The sequence below is a fragment of the Mesocricetus auratus genome, unplaced genomic scaffold (assembly GCF_017639785.1).
Source record: "Mesocricetus auratus isolate SY011 unplaced genomic scaffold, BCM_Maur_2.0 Super-Scaffold_2245, whole genome shotgun sequence".
NCBI classification, from domain to species: domain Eukaryota; kingdom Metazoa; phylum Chordata; class Mammalia; order Rodentia; family Cricetidae; genus Mesocricetus; species Mesocricetus auratus.
Genome location: NW_024429180.1, coordinates 23,125,810 through 23,146,288, shown reverse-complemented (window position 1 = coordinate 23,146,288; position 20,479 = coordinate 23,125,810). Strand labels below are relative to the sequence as shown.

Here is a 20,479-nt window from a genome sequence, read left to right as displayed (position 1 = left end):
ACTCACAGGGGAGAAAGTGAACAAACTATAAATCATCACCAAGCAAAAGGCACACCAGTCGAGGGGGCAGTTATTATCAGGCACAAAAGCTTGAGAGAGAAATGTGGGTGTGCTAGTCAAGGTTCTCTAGAGGAACAAAACTGCCATAATGAAAACATACCAAAAAGGGGTACATTAGACTGGCTTATACAATACATGTTGGGCAGTCAAAAACTGGTTGTCTGCATTCCTCAGAAGAGCACCCAATAGCAGCCCAGCCCATGAGGCTGGATGTTCAGCAGACCCACTCTGCTGCTGAAGGCTTGGAGGACACTTGGGGAGTCATTAGTCTTGGGTCCACACTGGAAGGCTGAGAAGCTGCTTTCTTATGTCAGCGAAGAGCGTCAGAAGAGACATACTCACCAGCAAAGGGCGAAAATGGGCCATCAGAAAGCAACAGCTTTTCCATTGAAATTCTTCTTATTTGGGCCGCTGCAGGGAGGTGACACTCACACTGGGGGTGGGTATTCTCCCCTGATTTAGTTCTTCCAGGAAGTACTCCTATAGATCCACCCAGAGGCATGGCTCTTTGTTGGCTCTACATCCAGTAAAGTTGGCAACCATGGTCACCCACCAGAGTGAGTCCAACACAGATGTCTGGTCACAGGTGGAAGAATTCACAAATGTTCATCTATTACTTCCTTTGATTGTGATTTATTTATTTGTCCATTTCTGCAGCCCTGAGTAGTGGATAGTGCTTGACTATTGATGAGGCTCCAGTTTCTTCAACATGACCACGGCCTGGGTTCCTCATCCTTGACATTCTTGATGGAAGAACCATTTCATTTGGGGAATTTCCCCAGCACTGTAGGAAGTATAATTACATCATAAAATTCTAGCTACTAGACTCCCCCAAGTAATATCTTATTGCCAGTTATGAGATAAAGGAATGTCTTCATTCATGCTCAGCTACCCCATGGGAGAGGAAAATAACTCAAACTAAAAACCAGTGTCATAGCAATGTATGACCACCACCACTTAACATTGACTAGGACTGTGACTCTACTAGGTAGGAAGAATCTTAAAGAAAACTTCCACTATATTCGAAAGCCTACAGATATTGAAGGATCCATTTTCAAGTATGAACCCAAAGAATACAAATCCAATCAAATAGAGCTGCTCTATGTGTGGGTAGATTATAGACTTCCCCAAGGATGTGAGAACATGAGGTAAACAAACAATAATGATGGCAGCTACAGCAACAACACATCCCCAAACCCACAACCAACACAACAGTTTAACTAAGGGATACAGATCCAGTTCTTGGTTCTGAAATGGGGTTTCTTATTTGTGAGTTTTTGAGTTTCCCATTTGTTTTGCGAATGGTATATTAATGTCTCACATGAGAACTCCCATCTTATATAACTGAAGGCATCTGTGAAGGTAAACTGCAACTTATATGAGATTTCATAATTACCTCCTTTGGATCCCAAGACCATTTATAACTGAGTATAGGAATGTGTGAAAACCAAAACTACATGATTAGTATCTGAACATAAGAAATTAGCATATATTTGGTACTTTATTAACTTTTAATAACTAGGAAATACTAATCTTGTGACTTAAGCATGTAATTTCAGAAATTATGTAAAAATTGAAAATTGTGATTATTATTATTATTTTTTTTGCTTTTTTTGTTTTTCAAGACAGAGTTTCTCTGTGTAGCTTTGGAGGCTGTCCTGGAACTAACTCTTGTAGACCAGGCTCATCTCAAACTCACAGAGAACCACCTGCTTCTGCCTCTCAAGTGTTCAAATTAAAGGCATGTGCCACCACTGCCCGGCTCTCTGATTAAATCTTATGGTTTAACATAAATACTTGAAAGACTGAGGAGAATATAGAAATCTAGAAATTGACTTTGTTGTTAAAGGGAAAGGAGGTGGGAAGACAGTTCAGTGAAAGCCTTTTTGTGTGGAAGCACCTACCACAAATTTATCTCCTAACCGGAACCCTAATTGAATCTGCCTTTATAGTTATATGCCACATCCTTAATGTAGCTAACCTTAACTTCGCTGTTCCAAACTGAAGTTGGGATAAGAATTTTCATGATAAAGAAGATCTCTGTCCTGGAAAAAATATCTTGATTGGTCATGGAAAAAAACAATGTAAACAATGTAAGATTATGGATTGAGGAAGATGGACAGTTAATACAGCCTGCTTGACAAGCATAAGGACCTGAGTTCAGTCCTTAGAACCCATGGAGCAGAAGCTTGGTGTGGAGTCTCATGTTGGGGAGACAGAGGCAAGAGGATTTCTGGGATTCGCTGCTAGTAAACTAATCCAATGACAATCTCTGTTTCTAAGGAGGTGGATAGTGTTTCTGAGGATGACACTTGAAGTTGTTCTATGGTGCCATGTATTTATTTGTCACTCCAATAGATTGCAGCCCACTTCAGAAGTTCAAGAATTCTGTGTTTGTTGCACTATTACAAAACTACAAATCAGTCATAAAAGGTGGAATCTGATCCGTAGATCCTGTTCAGTGATAGATGGCACAGGCCACACACTATTGTGTGATTTCAGACCTCCAAGAATGAGCAGTAATAGTTAACCCTCTATGGCATCCACCGCATGACCTGGTCTAGGCCCAAATCTAAAGGAAACATTAACAAGGCTCCTGTGGGATGCTGTGCTGACCTGTAACTTAGCAACAAACCGGGAGAGCTGAGACCTGGATAGGACAGCAGCTCATGGCACAGACTTTTTGTATCTTGCTATTCTTTACAGAACAATAGATGTCAGTTTTATATATAAACCGTAGACGTGGTAAAAACAAAGGAGTATTCATATCCATTTAAACAATTATGGACCTTTCTTGAGTCAATCTGCTGTCAACACACACACACACACACACACACACACACACACACACCATAGTAAAACTACAACAAGAAAAGATCATGTAAAAGTTGCCCCTGTATAAGGAAGATGCAATTTATTTCAGAAATGCACAACCACTCAAGTGTATGTTGTGTAGGCATGCACTGGGGAATTTAGACTAAACAGGAAGTGATGTAAATTATGATTATTACACTGCTGGGAGAGAAATATATCAAATCCAGTCAGCAAGGGGACAAAGCACAAGCAATACATTGTGTTGAAGAAAACAATGTGATTTTGGTGGGAAGGCAAGGAACTATGTATTATGAAACCCCTCAGTGGCCACTGGGGACTGAAATAATTTTTCAGGGATATACCTTTTTCTGGTACTGAATATATATACATATATATATGAATCATATAATCTATATATTAATATATGTATATTTATTCAGTACATGCACTGAATATACACACATGTGGGTGGGTGTGTATTGAGGTCATTCTAATTGTAAGCAAATTGTGAATTCTCTACTTTTAACCATTTCTATGGTGCTGTTTCCTAGTCACCCAATTGGAGCCCACAATGAAAAATGAAGCCATCAACATTTACATTAAAAATCACAGATATGTCCAGACACCCTGGGTCCAACTGAGGCCTGAGGAAGTTACAGAGTTTTCAATCTCCCATATAATCTCAGTGTTGAAATGTTCAGGAATCACCTGTCTGAGGAAATCTCAATGCATAGATAACCTGGAGAGAAAGCATCTCCAGATGTGTTCTGGGAGACTTGTCTGGTGACCAACTGAATGACACAGTGTAAAGGGGGGATTGAAGCACGAATAAAAATAATAGCAGGATGGTTTAACTGCTTGCATATCTGAAAGAGAACTTTCTCTGGCTGAAAATTAAATCAACAATATATAAATCGAATTCTCAAGTTCCTGTTTTATTAACAGACTGTATCCAAAAGGAAGTAACTGGATGGATTAGAGTCAGACTTCCAAGTGCTTTCATTCTATACAAAGAGTCTCAAAGATGGGGTTTGTTCATTACTGGTCTGTCTCAGAGGGTCATTTCTAAAAACACCATGCTAAGGTATTGCCAAGAAATTTAGCAAAATCAGACTGTTTGGGGGGCAGGAAAGATGGCTCGGTAGTTAAGAGGCTACTCTTGTAGAAGACCCATACTTGCTTTTCTGTATCCAAATCATGGCTCACAACCACTTGTAGCTCCCGTTCCAGGAGATCTGATATTTTCTTTTGATCTTCGTGGATACCAGTCATGTAGGTGGTACACATACATGAGTGAAGACAAAATACTCATACACACAAAATAAAATAAATAATACTTTTTAAAATAAAAAGTGGCTCAGCAGGTAAAGACAATTGCAGCATACATCTGGCAATGTAAGTTCAATTACCAGAAGTCACATAAAGGTAGACGGAAAGAATGATGTCATGTGGTTGTCCTCTTACCTTCATATTCCCTCCCCCACATACATATCACACACACACACACACACACACACACACACACACACACTTTTAAAATTCAACTGGTTTGTGGTATCAGATTTTATTACTGTGAGTTGTAATTCTCATTAAAACACCCAGAAGACTTTTAGTGGTAGAGAAGCAGATTTTCCCAGCCCCTCAGTGATGTTTCAACAGGGTGGACTTCAGAAAGTCAGGGGAGTGCTGACCCAGCTTCTGCACAGGGTAAAAGGGGTGGGCTTTGATGCTGATGGAGGTGAGGTACAGCTTGGAGGTTCTCTCTAGTTCCTTGGTTTGTAATAGAACAACTTCACGGAATTCATCATCTTTCTGAAAAAGGAATGGAGGCAGTGGTAGAGGAATCCAACATCTCTCTGAAGTCTAGTTTTTCTTTGCTGAGTATGGAGGATATTTTGATTGGTTTGTGTGTTGTAGGTGCATTATCAAAGGTATCTACTGAATGTGTCTGATCACCGTTATTCCTAATTATCTCATCTCTCACTCCCTTCCTTCTGTCTTTTTCACCTTTCATGGTAGCTAGGGAAGCTGATGCTACAGCCAGACTGACTGGAAATGTTGCCTAAGTATCTCACTCTTGCATTTCCATCTGTTAGATTACAACTAGATTATCATCCAAGATTTTTGGAATGAACACAAAATATTGAGGATACTATTAGGCATAATTTATAGCCACTTCCTTTATAGAGTATATTTTTCTAGATCTTCAAGGGAAGCACACTAGGTAATGGGAAACAGATTTTCTTCACAAGTTTATTTTAGCAATTATTTAATGAGAGTCTACTTAGTCATGTTCTTATTTTCAAACTCCTCAAAAATCCAATTTTCTTAAAAACATAAAGAGATCATCTCCCCTATGTATGCTCCATGGATCATTTTATGACACACAAAGTCTGAAGAAACTGTAGTTCATGGGATTCAATTTTGATCTCTGAGAGGTGTGTCTTTTGTATCACATGGTATTTATGGACCACCTTTGGGTTTGCTAATCATTAAAATATTAGGAATTTATTTTTAGCTGATCATTGTTGCAAAATAAGAATCTCATTTTTTTAAAATGCAGATTATATCTTATCCCAGGTTTCAATTTACTATATGCAAGCAGTGAAACTTTTTCCAACAAAGGCTTAATTAGAATGGTTAATAGCTATGATTCCCAAAGTGCCTGAGTCAGTCTTAGTAATAATTATGGAGTCTTGTTCCATACAAAATGCTTTATTTAACCTTCATGCCTTCATTCAGATAATTATACAAATGCATACAGATAAAGGTTTAAACTCTATTTCAGTTCACAGCTCAATTCATAGGAAAGTTGAATACAGAAAAGCAATGCACCAACAGAATATGTCTGAGACACCATTGAAAACGATAACACTTGTTCATTTAAATCTCTGAGAATAGACTGGAATACTCTTCCGAGAGAACCTCATTAGGAGAGTCTCCCTTTTCATTATCATAGGGCAAAAAAATCACCATTTTACAGTAAAAGAAAAAGCTCTGAGTATATTTACAATACATACACTATACATAAATACAAGAACAACACTTACATAATATTAATAAACTTATAACAGGAGCAGCCTAAACACTACAGAGTATATAAATGCATAGGAAACTATTAGGAAATTAGATCTTTAAGCTGAAGAAATGAATTCATTTGCAATTAAAACTCAGAACAGAAAAACCAAACAAAGATTTAAGAACTCGACACATTTGCTTGTCAGCATCATTGGGGGATTTTACCCTTTAATGTAGGTTCTCCTCTGGGCACTCTTAGCTCTCTGGGTCATATGCCCAAGAGTCTTTTTGTAGGATAAGATCCACAAAATGAATCAGAAGAAGCCCATCTATTCACTTTGCTGTGTAGAGGCTTCGAGCCTAGAATAACCATTTTGCAAACTAAGGAACATTTTCATATTCTTACAGAGAAGGATCTTGTGATCCAATGACCATGCGTAATGAGCGAAGTGTTGAGGAGAAACAAAGAGATACCTGCTTGGTTTGGCCAAAGATGATGTGTTTCTTTATTCTCATGTGTTTTTCAGATATGACTTGGAGATTTACTCAGAGGAATATGACGTCTGCACTGACTCCCCCCACACACACACACCAAGAGCAATGTCTAGACTACTACTAATTATAACTAAGTCATTTTAAGTGGCAGGTGGGTATCTTAAAGGTGGTCTGTTCTCATCATTTCACAACACAGACAATTCCTAGTACATCCTTCTATGGACAAACATGAATTTGCTGGTTTCTCTTTGTAAAAAGTGATCATGATACACATAATTGCATTATGAGGCAGGATGACATAATACACAAGACAATGTTTTCAAGCTGGTTTTGTTAAGTAGTTATCTCACGTCCATCCACAGTTGGTTTGGCATGTGATGCAATGTGTCCCACATAGACATGAACAAAACAATACAACCACCATGCCATCCCATGGGGTGCGGGAGACAGTGGTTTTCAAAAATGAACCTTCAAACACAACAAAGTATACACAGACAAGTTGATAGGAAAGAGCCTTGTATGTAGGCACCAGTGCCCAGTTCAATAATACCCCCTGGATGTAATAATTTGAAGAACAAAATAAATTCTATGATCTGAATACATCACAAACTCTGTCATGGGAAAGCTAATGATGAGAGCAGAGGGAAAATACATTTCTATAACATTTATGTTGTTTTTCAGATAATGAAATGAGCATAAAAGGAAGATGTCAAAATATCCCTAAAATATCTTAGTTTCTGATTGACTGGACACTTTTACTTATAGAAGTGAAGCTGAATACTCTCCTATAAACCCTCATTTCTCAACAAAAAATCTCTGTCAAGGACTTGGCTAACTTGCTTTTGAGAAAGAATAATTCATGACAGGAGTCACTGAAACACTTCAGATTTCTAGAGATGAAATGTGGAAAAAAAGATTATTGATGTGCCTATTCCCACTATTCATTTCTTGTCATCCCACTTAACGTGGTGGCATTGTCATTGGAGAAATAATTGTTGTTGAAACTCAATTAAGTGACAGGAGTCTAAGTCTACAGGAGGTTGTAGGCATTGACACTTGCTTTCAGCATGGAAGAGACGTGGTTTATACAGCTTTTATCTCTTCCCACAGCCAAATAACAAGGAGAAAGATCATAATTCAGGAGATTCATTTTCAGAAACACTCTGAGAAATGGCACTCTTCATGTTTTCAAAGTCCATTAGTGCTTCCATGAATCAATACTGTCAGAGACTATCTTCTACGCAGAATGGGAAGGATTTCATTTCTCTGATGTTAGACAGCTCCCCGCATAAAATTCAAACTAACAATACTATAAGCAAATTATTTATGAGACTATTTAAAACATTCCAAGACAGTGCTGTTAAGTGGGAGCACTGGAAAGGAGCTGTCCACTGGTCGCATGAGTGCTGACATCACTATGCCATGAACACCTGTTACGAAGTAGCTCTGTAGAGGTGAGGATTTTCAGACACCCCTCCACAGGTTATAGCAGGTCTGCCCTAGGGTCAAAGGAATTACTATACATACAAAGAAATATGTAAATTGAGAAAAAACTAAGTGGGACCATAAGAAGTAAGAAGGGTTTTTAAGATCTTTGGGGTTCTGGGCAAACATTTAGAAGAAATCAACAGGTTTAGGGAACTCTCTGGTTCAATATTTGTCTAGAATTACCACCCATCAGTGAGTTTCTAGTAAGGGGCTGATTTTAGATCATCCGTACCACTGTTACATCGTGTGCTACATCATGTTCTGGCATTTTACCCCTGCAGAGTTCGCATAACAAAAGCAAGTTAGAGTCTGGGAACAAGGCAGCCAGGAACAGGGAACAGGGGTGTACACCACAGTATAAAGAACACAGGCTGTGGGGCCGGGAGGCTTTGTATTCCCACTCTGCCTACTTGACTCACTCTGTGCCCATGGACATCTCAGCCATTCTCATCAAGGCTCACTTTTCCATCCATGAAGGGGAGAACGGGTGTGTAAACTGGAGGAACCGTGTTACAATTTTTAGTGTAGCACTTGGCAAGAACTTTGAATCCCACAGGATTCTTCAGGGCTTCCAGACCATGCATGGGAAGAAGGAAGTCAGGAGGTTTGATGTCAGTGAGGCCAGGGAGCACAGTAGCTGTGCTTTGACATGGCACCTGCTTGCTTATCCACCTCTCTCTACTGATGCACGTGTTTTCATCCTTCCTTTCTGAAACAGAGTAGGGTAAATAGCGGATTGTCTTCTAGACCTGAAGAATGCTGTCAATTGCAGTATCACACTGTCTAAAGCCTGATGGCTTGTTCACAGCCATACATTAAGAACCATTCTCAAAGAGTGTTTGGCTCTAGTAAAGCTTTGCTAGTAGACTCAACAGCAAAGCTGTTGGGTGGATGAATTCATGCTCTGAGCTAGCAAAGCTGAAGAGTACGCTGGGTCTCTGTCTGTATACAGTCTCATTGCTTATTTTTACCCATGACTCCATTTGTAGCCATAAAATAATTTTAGAAAAACAACTTTGGAATGTCCATGAGGAGATAACTGTCAGGATCAAGTAAATAATTGTCTGAAGGCTTTTACAACTATCACTAGATTTTTGGGGGGAGGGAAGAGGAATAATTGGTCTGTGTTCACCTCCATATGCTCCATAATGATTACAGGATATATTTGGTGAAAAGAGAAAGGAACACATGAACATGGACCTATGCACTACTCTAAATGAGTAAAACAAAGCAGACAAATTCCCTAACCATTTTGCTCCAAGTGCATCAGTGTTTTTAATTGAGCAAGCCTTTCTGAACTACACACACTCCATTATAAGTTTAAGATACACTTTATCTGAACATTATAGCTGTTCTACATTGTCATGTACAGTGAAGATAACTTTATTTTTTATATTCACCCCATCTTATTCAAGTAAGACAACTAAAATGAAGAGATATTAATTGCAAGTAAGGTTAGGTATGCTTCAAAATGATGAAAGCCCTTTTCTGTGGGTTTGTGGGAATAGATTTAATTTACTATGTGCATATATTTACTCCGTGTGTGTGCTCAAACTGTGTAGGAAAAACCCAGTATGATTAAGAATTATTGCTGTGTGAAAGCATAGGATTATCACATTGGTCATATTCATTGACAGGCACTTTCAGCATTTAATTCATCTCTGAAAAAAATGGGCATTGACTTTTTCCTATTGCCACTACAGACTCTTTTAATATGTGGCCAGTATCCATACACATAACCTCATCAGCATGTACCTACACCAGAAAGCAATCCCCCTGGAACTTAAACAAGAATAAACACCTGACCTTATATTTTTCAACTGAGAACTACTTTGTTGAGGAGGAAGATAATAAAGGAGAAAGAATGTTTGTTAGATGATATTTCTAAAACAAGCATGTCCCCATTTTTCCCTTTTCAAGAAAAGACATTAGAAAAAATGACTTCATTTGAGCTTTAAACCATCCTGTCTAAGCTATGACAAGTGGCCACTCCATTCTGACCAAGCACCAAGAACATCAACAAGAGGGACCATTTCCCATGGCAACATTGCTAATTGTGTGTACCATCCATACACAAGGCATATCTGAACAAGTGTTTTTTTATTGTGATGAAAACTAGAAGCTTTCCCCCAACATATGTCATCAAACTATTTACAACCTCTGTAAAATTTGCATGTTTGAAAATATTTTTCCACTATCACATATGTTATGAATACAGTAAAATAGCTTCACTCTATTTTTTAAAGATGCAGTATCCTTCCATTTTATTTTCTTATGAAAATCTGAATTTCTATTGCAATTGTTCAGTATTTAGCATATTTAAAATACCAATGGGTATGGTTTGCTAAACAGACATCACTCTATAATGAAATTGTGAAAATATAGCATTTTAAATTTTTATATACATTTCTTAACTATAAAATGCAGGCAAAGTTACATAGTATTATAAGCTGATTCTCTAGTCAGGTAATAACTTACATTTCTACACAGGACGGATCATTACAAATTATTTCTTTTAAAAAAAGTTCTTGGTGGATATTGTACTCGCCTGCTGGCCACTGCATATGCAGGTGTGTGCGTGTGTTGGGGGTGTATGTCCAGGTAAGTGAAAGGCAGTGTGGAATAAGGAGAAATGTAATATGGAAGACACGACTGACTGGCCAAACCTCTTCCCTTAGACTAAACCAAGTCAAATCGCTTCTGTGGGAAACTTCAGAAAATGTCAAGGAAGAGATTCGGCCGATGGCATACATTTATGTGATAAACTTAATGAGAGTGGATTATGAACTATGAGTATTAAGGCTTCCTGGGCCTATGGTGGTCCGTCAATGCTAGTTCACACTTGATCCTTTCTGTGCAGACTGCTTGGGTGCTGGTGTTGACGCTGCTTCCCTTCTATGACTTCTCAATGTAAAAGTGATAAGACAGCCTGAGACAACATCTCAGCTACATTTCTAGGCAGTCATAATAAGAACACAAGGCATATTAATACAATTGAAGGCCCCGCCTCACCAGCTTTGGTACGTATAATAAACAAAGCACAGACTAAGGAGTATTGCATCCTTATCTATATACATGTTATCATTCTAGTGGGCTGATCTCAAAGTGCAGACTGACATTTCCATTTCAGATTCAAGTGACAATTTGGAGTTAGGCAAGTTGTAAAAAAAAAAAAAGTGAACACAGTTTTTATGTGAGCTATTCCAAATCCCACCCATGATGAACATAGCTTTTCTAATCACCCAGAACTTTCATTTGTAAACAGTGAAGCATTTTGAAAGCCCCTCCCTCACTTGTCTTATTCTTTCCCATTTAAACTTTAGGGCGATATTTAAAAGTGCTCATTTTACTCATAAAGCTGACACTCAGCTTTTTCAATCAGCAATAACTGTGCCTCGGATAAACCTCATTGGCTACAACAAAGCTTCTCAACTTTTGAAAACAAAACTGCATGTGTTTTGTAAAGGCAGTAGTATAATTTCTGTGGTGAAGCCGTCAGGAACCTCTTTCTAAATGCCTAGAAGAAATTAAAATCAAACAGTGTCCAAAGCAACCGACAGCAGGAGACTGGAGCTGAGTGGGAACTTTGTCTCCAAACAACTTAAGATTGAAATATAAGGGACTCTCTGAAAACCCTCAAACAGCCCAACTCCCTTGTCATTTTAGTCTTCACATCACAAGGAGACAAACAGTCCTCCCTGTTGCGTGTGCCAGGTACAGTCTCCCTAGCTGCAAGGCGAACCACTTCAAATCTGAAGCCCAAACATGCTCTGGCTAGGAAACCCCAAGCAGTCCTTTAGGATTCGTTCCCCCATCTGATAGTTTATCGTGCACTGTGCTTTTCAAGAAGCTAGATACTCACAGGAAGTGGGTGGAGGCTTTTCTGTGCCTAAGGATCCCCCCATTTCTTTCGGTCCCAAACCACTTGCTGTCATACAGGAACACGTCTAGGAAACTGACCAAGGAGAACTGCCCCAGATGAGTTCCAAGTAAGATTCAGTTCTTGGGTCAGATCAGGGACATGTTCATTTGTGCTTAGATCCTTTCTAAAAATATCGCTAAGTAAAAGGAGGGGAATGCTGTAATGATGGCAGATTTTATCAGTGATCTTACCATCTCAGTATGTTTACCACTTAAAGAGAGCAAGGGGGAACGTTTCCTCCCCAAGTCTTCCCTAAGCTGTTAGGTGCAACTCGTTTAGTTCTGTGCTAAATTTAAATCAAGATGTCACTCAGGAAGCTTCCTATACCTGTCAGTTCAATGAAGTCTACCTTTAAAACTTGCAAGATGTCTCTCACTAGAGAGATTGGCTCTGATGAGAGCAGATCAAACTAAGCCAAATCTAAAGTCCCCTACTACCTGCCATCCAGGCTCTGGGGCCAGCACTTGGGGAGATCATGGTTGTTTACTGTCTACACTCTTCGCCCTGGCCAATTACTAATGCTGGCATGCATCAGGAAACCTGTTTTTATTCTGAATGATAACAGGCAATGAGAAGTAGGAAGTGCATACAATACAGATTAAAATAAAATGTTTCAGTTGGTTAAAAAAAAAATCCCACTGGCTGATGGGTACCAGCCTGTGTAGCTAAAGCTATTTATCAATACAACTGCAGCCCTTGTTGGAGGGAAATTGCCTGATGAATTTTTCAGACCTGGCAGAAAACATAGAGCACATATTTTTGAAGCCCCAACTTGATCTGTAAATCATGATACTTTTGCCTGAACATTTATGACAATTCCTTTAAAAGCTCTCCAACACAGACGGTTCTTCTTGTAGTGTTTATAGTTTTGCTTTGTCAGAATACAATTACCCAGATTAGAAGCGGATACTATAAAGGATATCTCTGTCACCAGATATTTCGAAAGGAGCTAGCAATGTTATGAGGTTAATTTGTGTGATTTCCCAAATCAAGCATCTGTCATTGAAATATATTGCAAAGGTCTTTGCTGGAGACCTTTCATAGTTAAGTTATAAAAAAAAAATCTTAACAAAAATCTCACCAAGCCCAATGGCCACACAAAGCTGGGAAAACAACAGCTTTTAGTGGGGACAAAAATATGTTACCGTATTGGAAAGAGTGCTTGTTGGGAGATGTATTGCTTTTCCTGTGTATTTTGAAAGATACAAAAGGCTCTTCACTTGGGAGGGGTAATGGAACCTGACTTTCTCATCCTTCTCCAGGAAAAGCAGGTTGCCTGTTCCTGTGGATGCCGATGTGGGAGCACGGGGACTCTGGGACAGTTTAAAAAGTGAAATGTGTAGAGAAGAATCCAGGGGAGAGTCGGACCCTTGTCTCTCTGAGTTGAAGCAGCAGCACCATGGCGGGCTTTCCACGGGGACTCTTTCCACGGACTCACGCCCACGCCAAACAGAGCGAATGGCTAAGGAGTTAATCATCAGCTCTGCCTATCTAGTCACCAAATAACTGTTTTGAAATGAGAAAGGGGGAGCATGATCTTTAATTGTGGTACTCCAGCAAGTAGGACAACAAACAGCGGAGAGATTACCTCAGTGCCATGGATGTAACTAAGACATCTGAAATGCTGGGGTGTTTTTTACAATCCCTTTAGTAAGTACGAAAATCGGTAACGTGAGTCCTCAGTGGAGTTATTGTAGGAAAGTCCTGTTCATTATTGCTTTTCTCCTCGAGAGGAGCATTATTTCCGTCTCGGCTCTGTCTCATTTTCATGTTCACTGCCTTTGCATGGGCAGTCCCACCCCTCGCCTTGGTGCCACTGTGTCTAAGGAAGTCCCCCTCCCCCTTGATTCATTGTAATCAAACACTAAGAGCAGGAAGAGATGATGCCTGGGTGACAGAACACTGCAATTTGAAGTGGGGCAGTCGTTATTATTACTATTGCTGTTGTTATTATTTTAGACAGGCTCTTCCTATTCAACCACAGAACACCTCTGCCAGTCCATGCCAGGGCAGAGCAGGGCTAGCGTTTGAGAAACTGCTCTGCCCCTCTGCTGAAACAGATGAACAAAACATAATCGAAACAGAACAAAAACAAGCAACGACAAACAAATGAAAAGACTCAATGTTGGTTCTCTTCGGGGGATGGCATGAGGACAAGGTGTGAGTGCTATGTGGGTCCACCATGGCTAGCACAGAGGGCTATTTCTGTGTGCCTTTCTGTTTGGGGAATGGAGCATCTCCAATAGCACTTTCCTTCCTAGTTCATGCTGCTTGCTGGTGCCGGGCTGGGTGTGTGTTCTGGTTACTGAGATGGGAACTGAAATTTTTGTCTAAAGGGTTTGGGGTGGGGGAGGTGCCGCGGAAGAATCATCCAAACTGAGGTCTTCTCTAACCATCAATTTGCGGTAGATGACCTTTAAGGGACTGACAGCAGAATGTCTGCCAGCTCGGAAAAATGTACAAGCTTACATCTTTTCAATGGCAGAGGACATAGCATGAGAAACAATGCCTGTCTCTTCAGGACACAAGGCGTTGAACTCCCAGGCAGCGTGCTCGCAGACATCTCCCCTGCTGAGCGTGGTCATGATGTGGGGGGTTACCTTCAGGCTGAAAGGGGAAGGGTTCCTTCTTGTTCCTGCTCTGGTTTCAGGCACCATGGGATGACGGTGCCCTTGATGTTAACACTGTAGAGGGGGCTCAGCCCTGCTGAGTTAGTTGCTCCTCAAGAGACCCAGCTCTTCTGCCTATCTGGTTGGGAGCCTTCCTCACACCAGCATGTGCCTCCTACGGTGAAGCGCCAGGTGGTCTGACCTGGAGAAGCTGCGGTCACAGTCTGCGCACTTGAACGGCTTCACTCCTGTGTGTTTGCGGTAATGCCTGGTCAGTTCATCCGAACGGGCAAACTTCCAGGTGCAGCCTTCCCACGTGCATTTGTAGGGCTTCTCTCCTGGAAGAAACAGAGACACACAAGCTTGGCAACTCCATCCCTTTTCTGTGACAACCCAGCTAGCCCTGAATGCTGGGAAAGTATTGTGGGCAATGGGCGTTCCGTTTGGCAGGTCTCTGTGAGTAAACCTTAGCATCCCATTAGGGGCTTTGGGGACTGAGGGGTGAGTTTCAGTTTCCTCTTTTCTGCTGTGACTTCAGGGAAGTCAGGTAACATTCAAGTGTGTAGCTGAGGACACCCCACCGAGACTGATTTGGCTTCATGGCTGGAAGTCACAGAAAACAATAAAGGGTACTTAGTTGCATTCAATAGGCCCCCTTCCCTTCAGAATTTGCATCACTTCAAACCTATAAGACTGTATAGGACATTGTATCTATTCAGCCATTATTTGAGGTATACACATCACTTCATTACAAGGTAAAACAACCCGGATGTTAGACATATGTTATTCACAAACATCTACGTTTTGTTTGTCCCTTGGGAAGAAACCTTAGATAGCCTAGCAGTGCCAAAATCAGCATGTTTTTCAAGACTGGACAACCAAGCGAGCCCAAGGAATCCTGAAGTTGGACTGAATGCTAAGAGTCCTTGTAAAAGTCTGAAGACATGTGTAACCTGACCAGGTCCTTCAGTCTGCTTGTAAGGACAGTAAAATATCCAAAGCCTGTGCTGGGAAAAGATAGCCTATCCATTGTCCAAATGGGTTCCCGGGGGAGCAGGACAATAGTTGACCCAGGTGCACTGTTTTCCTAGCTCTCTTCCAAATGGCAGCCCTGTCCCCATGCAACCCCGCACAAACTGATCTCTCCTGTCCTATCTGGTCAATGGACTACAATGAAGGGGCCTCTAATGAGCACAGGAGAGGCAGCTCATGCTAATCCCGTGTATGGAGCTGCAAAGCAACCCCCACTTCCCAGCAGAGAAGCTCAGGGCAGCACAGCAAATTACTCAAGGGATCCTGGCAAAGATGTGCCTGGCTCTGAATCTAGTACCTTTCTCGATGCTCCAGAGGAACAGATAATCCTTATTTGAACCAAACTTTATTGCATCCTCAGACCCCTTTAGTTCTCCTTTGTTTAGTACTCTCCACCTATTTAAATTCTATTTCGATTAAGTCACTAACACTATCTCCATGCCTGTCTCCTCTACCCCCAGTGCCTAGATCAGTCCTACCCTAAGCAAGTTCCTGGATAAATTAACACTACTACAATGCATGTGTGTGAGTATGTGACATGCATACACACTTTCTCTCTTCCTCTCTCTCTCTCACACACATATGTACATACTTAATGCATGTGTATGTGGCAACACTCTCACACATATATGTACACACTCAAAGCATGTGTATGTAACAAACACACACACACCACAGCAGCAGCAGCAGCAAAGGCACAGGAAACTTCTAGTTCCTATATGTGAAAAGCCTTCATGGGAAAACTTGCCTAAACTGGATTGAACATTTTTTTCATTCAGCTCTTAAGTTAGTGTTGGGTCTTAGGATCAAGTGGCCCTTTCAGAAGAGAGTGAATAAGTGGTTCAGACCCAAGCAATCTAGAAATGCTCAGGCACTAATTGTGGCCACAGGAAGCACCTTGATATTCTGAAAGGACCCATTCAACTAAAGGCATGCTGATTGTATTGACCAGAAACCTCAACTTCTAATTCATTCCAGTTGTTCCAAGGAGACAACATATGTATTTTTGTGTGCTTGCAGATCAGAGTTCTAGAGAAACAAAGTAAACACAAGCCAGGTAGGTGTCTAACTTACAAAGATTGAAGATCCTGACAGTGAATAGCATGTATTTGCATGTTGAATACTGTTGATTTTTTAAATATATTTTCATTGCCTGTATGAGTTCTGGCACTTAGCACAATATAAATAAATATATTTTCCTCCATGTTCTTCTGCCTTTGCTAGTGTGAGTTGATTGGTTGTTACCAAGGGATATCTCCTAGTAGTGGCTTGTGTTAAGAAGAAATCATCCAGAGAGAAAGTGTCCCTGAGGAAGGAAGGAGAAAGGGTCTTCTTTTCCCCCACTTTTATTGAAAATAGCTTTCTTTCCGGCATAATATATCGTAATTGTGGTTTCCCCTCCCTCTACTCCTCCCAATTCTTTCCCACCTCCCCTCCCATCCAGATCCACCCCTTTTTGTCTCTTATTAGAGAATTACAGGCTTCTATGGGATAATAAAATAAAGTAAGATTAAAAAAAAACCCCAACATATTGGAATAGGACAGAAGTAACAGTAGAAAAAGAGCCCAAAAAAAGACACAAGTAACACATGTAGCCACAAAGACCCACACATTACACTGAGGAATCCCAAATAGACACCAAACTGGAAGCCATAATATATGCAAAGGACCTATAGGGTAAAAAGAAATAAAAATGTAAATAAATTAAAAATAAGATGAAATAAAAAAATAAAGAAAAGGAAGAAAAAATTCTGACATGGCACTACAAAACAAGAAACCTCCAAAGATGTTGTTGAGTTCACTCTCTTGGCCACCTACTGCTGGTAGGCATTCCAATTTGTCTCCCCAGTGAGACTCCCTTGGAGAAAATCACTTACAAATTGAAATCTGGAGATATCTTCTGTGTTAGGCATTTGTCCACTTCTTCTCCTTTCAGCTCTAGGACCCCATCTGGTATAGACCCTTTCTGGTCCTGTGCATTTTGCCCCAGTCTCTATGAGTTCACATGCATGCTGGTACTCTATGTTTAGATGCCTTTGTTCCCTTGGTGTCTTCCATCTGTTCTGACTCTGATAATCTCTCTGCCTCTTCTTTAGCAGGGTTCCCTGAGACTTGAGGATGGGAGAGCTTTTTTGTTAGAGACATCCCATTGATGGCTAAGTATTCCAAGGTCTCTCTCTCTCTCCCTCTGTTTCCCCACCTCTCTCTCTCACTATCTGAGTAATGTCTGGCTGTGAGTCTCTATATTTGACTCCATCTTCTACATAAGGAAGCTTATCTGATAATGGCTGAACAAAGAACTGATGTATGATGATAGCAGAATGTTATTGTATTGCTACTTTTTTTATAACAATAGTATTTGGTTTTGAGCTATCTAGTCTCAGGTCCTTGGTGACCCAAGCATCAGGTATGGGGTCCATCTGGTGGAGTGGGTCTTAAGTCAAATCAAGTGTCAGTTGGTGACTCTCATAAGGTCTGTGCTACCATTGCACTGGCATATTTGTCAGGTAGTACATCATTGTTGATCAAAGCATTTTGTGACTGACTTGGTGTTTACGTTTCTCCTTTTGGTAATTGAAGTGTACCTTCCCACACCAAAGACACTAGCACATAGGGGTGAAGGCTCTGTGTAGTCACCATCTTGACTTCTCTGTGTTCAATAGTTTGTTTAGGTGTTGTCTTCAGCCTTGAAATCAGTTTGTGCAGAGCAACTTATAGTCTTGGTAACAGCCTAGGTTTTTTGGGGAGTTCCCATAACATCCCTTTGGACAGAAACGCTATTAGATGTAACCCAATTCCAGTGCTGGAAGCTTCATTTGATGACAAGAGATGTCTAGTTGAGGCTCTGTCTTCCCTCTCATATATGTATATATTTCACAAAACTTCTACTGCATTAGATTTATACACTACCCATCAAATGGCCCTTAAATTTAGCTGTTGGTTTCTATATTCCCGCCCTCACTCCCCTTAGCTCCTGCTACCCACTCAATTCTCCTGTTCCAGTCCCTCCCCATACATCTATAACTATATATTTTATTTCTCTTTCCTAGAAAGATCTAAGTGTCCTTCCAGTCCCTTACACTATACCTAACCTCTGTGGTTCTAGGGATTGCAATTTGGTTACCATTGACTTAACAGCTAATATTCACATATAACCTTATTTGTTTTTTTTAGATCTACATTACCCAACTCAGGATGATTTTGCCCAATTCTATCCATTGACTTGCACATTTAATAGTTTCATTTTTTAATGGTTGAGTAATATTCTATTGTACAATTGTTCCATATTTTCTTTATTCATTCCTCTGTGAGTTTGTTTCTAATTTCTGGCTATTATGACTAGAACAGCAATGAACATATGTGAGTAACCATGTCTGTGGCAGGATAAAGCAGCCTTGGGGTGTGTGTCCAAGAGTGGTATAGCTGGATCTGGAAGTGTGGAACTGCGATAGGATGATGTTTGTTTCTATCTTGGTAAGGAAGTAGCAGATGGGATTAGAATGAGGTTGATGGACCCTGTCATTATTGTGGATAGAAAAAAAGGATATGTAAATGTGAAGCGCATTGTAGGAGATTAACTAGGGGCAAGAGACTCTAGGCTCACCTCATAGGGAAGGGAAGAAGCTGGTGGGACCCAAGGTACAGACAGTTGCATCCAGGTGTGGACTGGATTTGCATGTCTAATTTAGATAATACAATCTCCAATTTATTTCTCACAATTATTTTGTCAATTTAATAATGGTACATACTCATCGCTCCCTCTCTCTCTCTCTGTCACTGGGTTCCTTGGGTTTAGTTCAGTGTATAACTGTGGGTGTTTGTGATGAGAAAATTGGCAAAGAATGGGCTGGCAAAACCAGCAGAGACAGCTGATCTGAACAGGGGAGAGCTCTTGGACCCCAGACCGACAGCTGGGAGGTCAGCATGGGACTGATCCAGACCCCCTGAATGTGAAAGTCAGTGAGGAGGCCTGGGAAACATATGGGGCCCTGAGCTGTGGATCAGTGTCTTTCCCTGGAATATAAACAGACATCATGTGTCCATAACACAAAGAGGGATGCTCTCTCAGCCTGGACTCTTAGGGGAGTGCCTGGACCCTGCCCTGAGTGAAATGACAGACTCTAGATATCCCCTATGTGGAAGGAAGTGGGGATAGGGTAGGAGGCTGGGGGGTATGGTGGGGGGGTGCGGGAGGAGGGGAGGGAGAGGGAACTGAGATTGACATGTGAAACAAGCTATTTAAAATGAAAATAATAATAAAAAATTAAAAAATAATGGTACATACATTTTTTTCACTTGATAAATAGGTAGAAGAGATTGGTCATCTATGGCCCCCACTGTTACATTTTTAAAGATTGAAAGTGGAAAGCATAATAATTTATACTTGCAAACACTGAGTGACCGTTACACATTAGTGTCTGCAAATAAGTTTTTATTGGCACATGCGTATATTAAGTTGTTTGTATATTGTTTTGACTGTTTTCCAGTGAAGGCAATGTTGATCAGTTACAATATGAAACACATGGCCTTCTATGTACTAGATAGAACATGTGCCATCTGGCCTTCTACAGAGAGTCCACTCAACCTAGATCTAAGACATGGGCACTTCTACTTACGTCCTGTCTCTTGAATATATGCTAATTTATTCAACTGGAGTATAATACACATTGCTAGTTTGAGATGTGGGGAGGTTGGTGGAATACTTTGGTTATGGCATCCAAATTCTCAAATTTAAGAGCCTCAATTCAAACATTACCTCTAAGTCATATATACATATGGTATTGCTGTATTCTTTTATCACTTGCCAACATAACTAATTTTTGCAAATATGTTTTCTTTTTTATTAGACCACTAGGTTGTGTTATAATACATTATTTTAACAATTATATTTTAAAATATAATTTTAAGATTATATTATTCTGTATAATGTTTATTTTCTTATTGTTTATATATGATGTGTATACGTGTGAGCATGTGCCATGGAACCAATACCTGTATGGAGGCAGCTTTCTGGAGTCAGTTATCTCCTTCCATCTTAATG

At 40.3% G+C, this 20,479-nt stretch overlaps 1 protein-coding gene across 5 annotated transcripts in view; it reads right to left on the bottom strand.

The window, feature by feature from the left end:
* Nucleotides 1-5,573: 5,573 nt before the first annotated feature.
* Klf12 (Kruppel like factor 12) overlaps nt 5,574-20,479 on the bottom strand; it is a 402,663-nt gene continuing 387,757 nt past the window's right edge. For all 5 annotated transcript variants that reach the window (XM_040752477.1, XM_040752575.1, XM_040752624.1 and 2 more), the window contains one exon: nt 5,574-14,744. In XM_040752477.1, the coding sequence (XP_040608411.1) occupies nt 14,563-14,744 (182 nt within the window). In that variant the 3' untranslated portion in view covers nt 5,574-14,562. The remainder of the gene's footprint in view (nt 14,745-20,479) is intronic.